The 8284-nt window shown below is 39.9% G+C and overlaps 1 protein-coding gene across 6 annotated transcripts; it reads left to right on the top strand.

The window, feature by feature from the left end:
• The first annotated feature begins 287 nt into the window (after nucleotides 1-287).
• Nucleotides 288-8114, top strand: LOC135335775 (ankyrin-1-like). Of its 6 annotated transcripts, none has more exons than XM_064531333.1 (18): nucleotides 288-949; nucleotides 1011-1339; nucleotides 1483-1695; nucleotides 1939-2288; nucleotides 2397-2460; nucleotides 3099-3811; nucleotides 3946-3973; nucleotides 4094-4287; nucleotides 4347-4979; nucleotides 5301-5402; nucleotides 5472-5570; nucleotides 5900-5998; nucleotides 6262-6456; nucleotides 6529-6726; nucleotides 6951-7148; nucleotides 7208-7405; nucleotides 7605-7805; nucleotides 7862-8114. In XM_064531333.1, exons 2-18 carry the CDS (start codon nucleotides 1015-1017, stop codon nucleotides 7964-7966), a joined length of 3915 nt encoding a protein of 1304 aa, XP_064387403.1. In that variant the 5' UTR covers nucleotides 288-949; nucleotides 1011-1014; the 3' UTR covers nucleotides 7967-8114. The 6 variants fall into 6 exon arrangements, with proteins under 6 accessions (XP_064387403.1, XP_064387402.1, XP_064387404.1 ...); XM_064531332.1 differs by having other exon boundaries at nucleotides 1468-1695; nucleotides 1954-2288; XM_064531334.1 differs by having other exon boundaries at nucleotides 1468-1695; nucleotides 5322-5402.
• Nucleotides 8115-8284: the final 170 nt, after the last annotated feature.

Raw genomic sequence — 8284 nt, 5'->3', positions numbered from 1 at the left:
AGCCTTATATACAATTATGGTGCCTTATGGGGGAAATCTGTAGGTGTATGGCACCTTATTATTGGAAGGCCAATATAATGGTATAATGTGCCATTAAAATTACATATAGAGTCTATAGCAGAACTTCTTTACTAAACCACAGAAGCCATAAAATTTCCTATTAAGCATAAGGAGAATTAACCATCTTTACCAAATTAACACACATGCACAGTGAGATCCAGAGTCAGAGGAGGGAGGACACGATTAACCTTAGCTCTAATTAGCTAATTATCGCGACCTTTTAATTACATTCTTTGAACGATTCATCTTTTCTTTCTTTGTAACCTCTACATATTGGACACAAGAGCTAGCTAGAGCCATAGATTGAAGAGTCTAACTCTTCAATCTATGCTAGAGCAAAGTAAGCCTTTTCTCCTACTGGTACCCCTATGGCCAAGTTGTCAGGACCTGAAGGTAATAGGACCCCTATAAGAAGCACCTCAAGTACTCCTATCTCTAAGATCCCTGTGAGAAGCATCCCAGGCACTCTGATCTTGTCTCTGTGAGAAGCACTCTTGATCCTGGAGACAGGATCCCTATGAGGAGCACCCCAGGCACTCTCCAAGATCCCTGTGAGAAGCACCCCAGGCACTCCTGTCTCTGTGATAAAGCTGCAACATGGAATTGTTTAGTTCAGAGTGTCTCCAACATGAAGAACATCAATGACACTAACAGTCTCAGCTTCTAGCACCCCTTTATTTGTATGGTTTGCTCTGTGCCTGCAAGAATTGCCTGTCACTCATACTACAGTACTGTTCTGTGTGTCCCAATATGTAGAGGTTATAAAGAAAGAAAAGATGAATCGTTCAAAGATAAAAGGTCGCGATAATTAGCTAATTGCTAAGGTTAATCGTGTCCTCCCTCCTCTGATCCAGAGTAGTGCAGTGAGATAGGTGACACATAAATATAGGTGAGTACTCATAATCATTTTTCATTGAGCTAGCTTGATCTATGTACAATCTAATATTCAGCTACATGGGGATCACTGTGGAGTTGTGGAGAGCTCGCATTGGACTGTTCAGTGGTGGGAGGGGATCGCGACCACACAGTAAAGCTCCCTTGACAAAACACCAGCCTCTACACTTTAGTGATACAGTGGGTACTACTGCAAAAGTGGTTCAAGGAGGATTGCTTTTATTGTATATTCTCACATTTCTGAGCTCTCAGGATAAAAGCAAATTCCTAAAACGTACAAGGAACGTTGGTCTTCTGGTGATACTGATTGCTGTGTTACTCCACTCTCTTTCCCACCTCTTGCTGTTAGCTGGAGACGTTGAGAGCAATCCTGGGCCTCGAATGGGTAAGCTTTAATGTTGGTGCCAATTAACTGCACAGGGGTGCTCTTATACAGTAGCTAAAAAAAGTATACATGTACCGGTATGTACATATAATTATAGTGCCGGCCAGTTGTTTGTATTATATATACAGATGACACACTAACAGTGGATGATTTAAACGAAGCTCACACTAAACTGTACGACTCTCGGAACAGATGGTTTGAGATTGGACAAGCTCTACATGTTGATGATGTCATACTAGATAGCATCAGAAAGCGATATGCTAATGATGACAGCACCTGTCTTCGTGAAATGCTTGATCACTGTTTGAAATCAGGGCCTCCTCTAACCTGGAAGGAGTTACTTAATACTCAGTATGGTATGCAAGATACTTGTTAATTTAATGCGTACAATTCCTTGCATTTGCGTTTGTTGTCAGTGCGTACAATTTTATGTATTGCCCTACACTCATGCTGTTATAATTATCCAAAAACTGCTTCAATATCACACAATTTTGGGAAAATAATTATTAGACAGGAGGATCTCTATCGACGTTTTGTACATTATTTATTGCATGGTGCTATTTGGTGTAATGATATTAATTTCTATTCAATTGTTATAGCATATCTGTCATTAGGATCATCTGCTCAACCAGTGAGTACAGTTCTTCAAGTGCTATTGGACAAATATCAACTCAGTCCTTCTCAAGTCGACTGTCAAATTCAACAAACGCACATACCATATTTGGCTGCCTTTTTTGATAATGTTGGTTTCTATGTCGATGTGATGGAATTAACCCCTGGTGAACAAACCGATGTCAAAGGTGCAGAAGCTAATCAATTATCCATGATTAAGTGCTTGAAACTCTGGAAAGGAAAGAATCCTGAACAAGTGACATTCATGACCCTTCTGGAGATGTTGGTAAAGTTAAGGAAGGAAGAGATTGCCGATCAAATCTGTCAGTACTTGAAGGTGACCTTGTGTGTACACTCTATAACAATTATACCGGTGCTTCAGTGATGCTTAGCCTTACCTCATGGTTTACGTTGCCTAATGACACCACCACTCCTTCTTTGACAGGAGGATATCATCACCTCACTTCCAACACAGTCTAGTATTCAAGGAGCATCTAACTCACCTGAAGGTCAGTCTAGTATTGAGATCGAGATTTTGTTTCTCACATGCCGCTGAGTTGAAGTTCTTTTAATATAGAGTTACACATTATACACTATCAATCACCGTAATTATTGTATATATACATGTAGGGTATAAGAAGGTATTATAAGACGGAATCAATTATGTTTTGTAGTAAAATTAACTACCTGTTAAAACAGGAGTAACAGTTTTTATAGGACAGAATAATCACTATAATTATTTTAGTATCAGATATGTTAGAGTAGCCAATTAGCGTTAATTGCAATGGTGTCTCATAATACCCCCGTCTCATAATGCCCCCCTGTCTCATAATATCCCCCTGTCTCATAATGCCCCCCCTGTCTCATAATACCCCCCTGTCTCATAATATCCCCCTGTCTCATAATACCCCCCTGTCTCATAATATCCCCCTGTCCCCCCCCTGTCTCATAATACCCCCTGTCTCTTGAACACTAAATGCTAGCATTAGCTGCAAACAAAGCGCTGTCACAACTTTTTTTTGCTTGCATGCAAAACCTATTGACCATAGTAGTTAGTGAACAGGCATTTACGTAGCTCCCTCAAGATTACTGCAAGACTGGGGGGTCAGAAACATTTAGATGTCTCACTCTTGTACCCTATTCTCAGATTCCAGTGTTTCAAGACGTTATACCCAAGAAACACCCTCCTCTGCCAAGTGGGAACTAGACTCGCTAGAAATGGATAAAGCTTTCTCAAAGTTTGTGCTCCAACTTCAGCAGTCTTTGGAAACTCAAATTGTTTTGAAGAAGCTGACGTCTTGTTTAATGGATGTGAGCTGCTACCAGAAAGTATTTAAAGGCCCTAACCAGTGTTTGTTTCGAGACAAGCGAGAAGAATTACGTGCAGCTAGCGATTTCTACGATGTATGGGATATTATCCGAGACTACGTTTCATATTTTTCGTATGGCTTGATTAAATATCTCACTGACCATCTTGGAAGTAAGGAGGACCAGGATAACTTAATAGCTTATGTGAAAGAATTTGAAAAATATGCTAAACGAAGGATTCAGTACCCGAAAAAGTTTGGTTCGGGCTACAGAGAAGATAGCACTAAGATGATCGTGAAGCTCGACTCTACTTACGACAAATGTGAGCTTCTCTACTTGAAACAATTTGAAGAAAATCTAGCAAAAATACTCAAAGTCGAAGCAAATGCGTTATTACTTCGTGGAATTAATGAAGGCTGCGTTCAACTTGTGTTTGAGGTACCCTCTTTTATTCCTCCCGACATCTTCCCACTCACACCCAATCAAGAAGCAGAAATAAGAGATCTTGGGGTAATCCAATTGGACTGCGGGGACTATCATTTCCAACTACAGGTATATAATTATAAGTTTCTCTATTTTACCATTAAGATGTAAAGCTGGATATGATCAGTGATGTAATGTTATCATTGATGCATGCATGTGTGTGCAATCGTATGGTGTACTTACTGTCTTTCTTTTTTAATTAGGATGACAATTCTCACAGTACAGATAGTGGTAAGTTTTACGTACACTTTTTTGAAGCATTGACAGATATACATATATACTAGGTGCTTGATGGAGTGTACATGCATGCACTATAATCTAGCTGCACGGGTTCTGTTCTCGTACTCTCAGATGCTGACTCGGACAACGATGACAATCAAAGTGCTCAGCCATCTGTGGAACTTGACAATGAGTCAATAGCTGTGAAATCAAAGAGTTCTCATTCTGATTCTGGATATAATACTGTGTTATCCAATTGTCTACCTAGCCAAACCTCATCGACAGTACATACCGAATTTGAAATTGACCTCGACGCAGATCCACAGGTATTTTACCCTACAGCCAGCCACCATGTTTGTCGATCATAATTATTTTTCTCCTGCAGTTGAACGACATAGCTTTACGTGCGACAAGTTTGCTGTCAGGCATTAACTCCTTCCCAGCATACATACACCTTCATGCCAAATGGAATGAAGTACCACCACCAATCAAGCTTCATTCAGCCGTATTTAATGGAGAAATAACCCAAGTTCGGTTCCTGATTGAAGTTCTATACTGCAACAATTCTGTTGAGCAAGGTCAATTTCTACTTCACACTGCAGCAGCTTATGGACATCTCAATATTGTTAGGTACTTTATTGAAGACAGAAAATTCAATCCGGCAACTGAATCCACGAACAAAGAAACGCCACTTCATTTTGCCGCGCTCAATGGACATCTACATATTGTTACGTACCTTGTCGGCAGTCAACTGGTCGATCCCACGAGTGTGGACAACAATCATTGCTCTCCACTACACAATGCCTGCAGAAGTGGGAACATCGATGTAGTAAAGTACTTGATGTCTGAGATTCAACAACACGAACTACTCGATGTGAATGAGAAGGCCATCGATGGAAATGCACCTATCCATTTTGCTGCTGAATCTGGTAACCTGGATTTGATTCAATTTCTGCTGAAGGAGCTTAAACTTTCCTTTCAAATGATAGCTGAATGTGACCTGCAAAGCAAAGACAAGGTTAGTCATCATTACCCAAGGCACGTGGCCTGGCACGAGTATTCGTTGGTTTGTTTGTTTGTCACCTGGATGCCATAGCGCTGCGTTTACAGCACAAGTTATTTTCGAGGTTTTCGAGGATTGACCTCGAAAATTGGTTTACTTCAGGGGTATTGTAAAATTTGTTTGAGAAATTCGCGAAAATTTAGTACCTTAAAAATTATGCGGGTTAATTGTCAAATAAAAGTGCTAAGAAGCTTGAACTTACAGCTAGCTACATGCGGCCTTTTTGCTATAATAATTGTTATGTACATGTACAACGTTGTCTGCTACTTTGTGCAGAAAGGGAGGTTGCCTTTTCAGAATGCTGCAATATATGGCCACACTGAAGCGCTAAAGCTGTTATTGAAAGAACCTGGCATACAAGTTGACTCGTTGATGAAGGTACATCATACATGTACATGCATGAGCAGTTTTTGTAGATCATAACAATCACATTTTATACCACACCAGGACGATTTCACAGCACTACACGTTGCAGCCGGACTAGGAAACTTGGAGTGTGTGCAAATTCTTCTTCAAAAAGGGGCCAATCCAGATGTTCAAAGCTTTGTGAGTAATTATATAAAGAGCGTATAAAATCAGAGAGGGCGTGCATGCAACAGCTTGCGAGCAAAAACCGAAGGGGGCAGTGTAAAGCTACTGTAACAGTAATATCTAGATTTTTGTGTACAGCACAATGTCATAGTATAATATATCCAGTCTGTGGCTTTGGTTTTTGCTCGCACGTATAGGGTTGATAGTCAGTTGCTTGCCCTCTCTCTTTTTATACGCCCTTGATTATATTTTAGTGTCTACTGCTTTGTAGATTCTGTAAGTCTTAGGATTTGTCATCACTTGAAAGCAAGTCAAAATGTATATATAGTTGTCTAATTATGTAGGAGAAATTGACTCCTCTCTGGTTGGCTAGTAGAAACGGGGCCGAAGACATTGTTAATCTGTTGATCTCTGCTGGAGCAAGTGTTCATCTGTCAAATACGGTGAGCTTAGCAATAATGATCGCCAAATAAAAGTTCAACATCTCTTAAAATTAACTATAAGGGGTGTCGACTTGACCCATCTTTTTTACCATGTGCATATAATTGAAAGCCTATCATAATACGTGTCCTGTACTTCCCTTCACATTGAGTATAAACAGCTGAAAAACCATGGGCCTCACTCTGCATAGAGAGTGTGCCATGCATGATGCAAAGGTCCAAGTAGAGTACAATAATTATCTATCAACATAATTGTTTGTGTGCAGTTAACTCCTCTTATGGTTGCTTGTCTTATGGGCCATGCTGGAGTTGTAGAGCTACTGATTGCTGCTAAAGCTGACATTGAAGGCCATTCTCTAAAAGAAGATTCAACGCCTCTTATGCTGGCTGCTAGTAAAGGACGATCAAAATGTGTCGATGTTCTCATAAGGAATGGGGCTCGGGTCAATGCAAATACTATTGTAAGTCTTTTTTACATATTAAAACTCTCCTGTTACATTTGTAAGTTGTATTAATTTATCATTTTTGTACAGCGTGGATTCACAGCTCTAATAATCGCTGCTCAAGAAGGTCATCCTGAAGTTATGATACAACTTATCTCTGCCAAGGCTCAGATCGAAGCTCGCACTCAGTCTGGCCATACAGCTCTCCACACGGCTGCTTTCAAAGGACAATCAGAGTGTGTTAGTGTTCTCCTCAAGAATGGAGCATCCCCAAATTCAACAGACAAGGTTGTAAGACTGTGAACATGTTACAATTAAGTGATGAATCATGATTGTTTAACTATTCTGGCACTGTATAATTATACACAGTAAAACATATTCGTTATAGTAACATAAAACATGTTAAATAAAACGCATCTTTTGAAATTTAATGACATACATTTCTGTATTTTAACACTAAAATACGATGATGCATCTCCTATAACAAGTGTTTTTGCTGTGTAATTATATAGATTGGGTTCACTACTCTTATGATGTCTGCTCGAGATGGTCATGTCAAGATTATGGAACTGTTAATTGCTGCAAAGGTTCATGTCAATGCACGAGGTGTCAAAAATGGAACAGCTCTCCATTTGGCTGCCATTGGTGGTCAGACGGAGTGCGTCAGTGTTCTCCTAAACAATGGAGCCAATCCCAAACTAAAGGATGAAGTAAGACACTTAATTATAATTACATATACTGATTGTCTGCTTGTGCTTGTGTTGTGCAGACTGGAGGCACTGCTCTCATGGCAGCGGCTCACTTTGGTCACCCCACTGTGGTTGCTTTATTCATTGATGCAAAAGCTCCACTTGATGCTCAAACACTGAATGGATCTACGGCTCTATATCATGCCACAACTGGAGGTCGTACGGAGTGTGTCCGTGTACTCCTCAAGAGTGGAGCTGACGCCAATATAGCTGACAAGGTATAAAAGTAACGGTTTAAATTTTTACATCAAAGTTAGCTTTCACTGAATTTATATACAACGTGCAATGTGTACGTGTAGATTTTTAATGTTGACACAAAAACTGGTAGAAAGTTTGGTCATTGGTGTATACATACATGCACGTATAATTATTCAATCGATTGATGGTTCAATGGTGCAATGTCATGTGCATGTACAGGAGAGAGCGAGCCCTCTAATGATAGCGTCACAACTTGGTCATCTCGCTATAGTGAAACTACTGGTTGCTGCCCAAGCTGACGTCAATGCCCAAAATAGACCACAAGGAGTAACAGCTTTACACTTAGCAGTTGCCACAGGGCAAACAGAGATTGTCAGTGTTCTCCTCAAAAATGGAGCGGATCCAAAAGTTACGGATAAGGTAAATGCTTCACTTCAACAATTATAGACCATCTCTTTTATCATAATTTTATGCAGATGGGAATAACAGCAATGGACACAGCAAAAAGGTGTGGTCACTTTCTTATATACCAGATGCTATTGGTATACCAAGTAGCTAGTGTGCTGTTCAACAGGAACTAGTGTATGGATTATTATTGCTAACTATATGCACACTCGGCCGGCTTTAGTTGTGACATGTATAGACTCTATAATTATACACTCTATAATAGCTAGCTAGTTTGTCGATACTTATTATTATTATTTTGTCTACAGTGTATTACTGTATATACTTCCTCTAAATAAGGCGCTGCTGTAATTACGTTTTCGAGGCTACTATGCAAAACAAGGAATAGCCTTATATACGGTGCCTTACGGGAGAAATCTGTAGGTGTATGGCACCTTATTATTAGAAGGCTGGGGGCGCCTTAACAGTATAATGTGCCATTAATTACATAGTAG

This window comes from Halichondria panicea, chromosome 5 (assembly GCF_963675165.1).
Source record: "Halichondria panicea chromosome 5, odHalPani1.1, whole genome shotgun sequence".
In the NCBI taxonomy this organism is placed as follows: Eukaryota; Metazoa; Porifera; class Demospongiae; order Suberitida; family Halichondriidae; genus Halichondria; species Halichondria panicea.
Note: the sequence above shows the minus strand (reverse complement) of the source record. Positions and strands in the feature narration are given on the sequence as shown.

Bases quoted from the DNA above. Each gene is read 5' to 3' on its own strand.
- LOC135335775 (XM_064531330.1), top strand. From the start codon at position 1,015: ATGGGGATCACTGTGGAGTTGTGGAGAGCTCGCATTGGACTGTTCAGT. The intron at 1,696-1,938 runs GTATGCAAGATA...CAATTGTTATAG, and splicing joins GTTACTTAATACTCAGTATG to CATATCTGTCATTAGGATCA. The intron at 7,149-7,207 runs GTAAGACACTTA...TGTGTTGTGCAG, and splicing joins ATCCCAAACTAAAGGATGAA to ACTGGAGGCACTGCTCTCAT.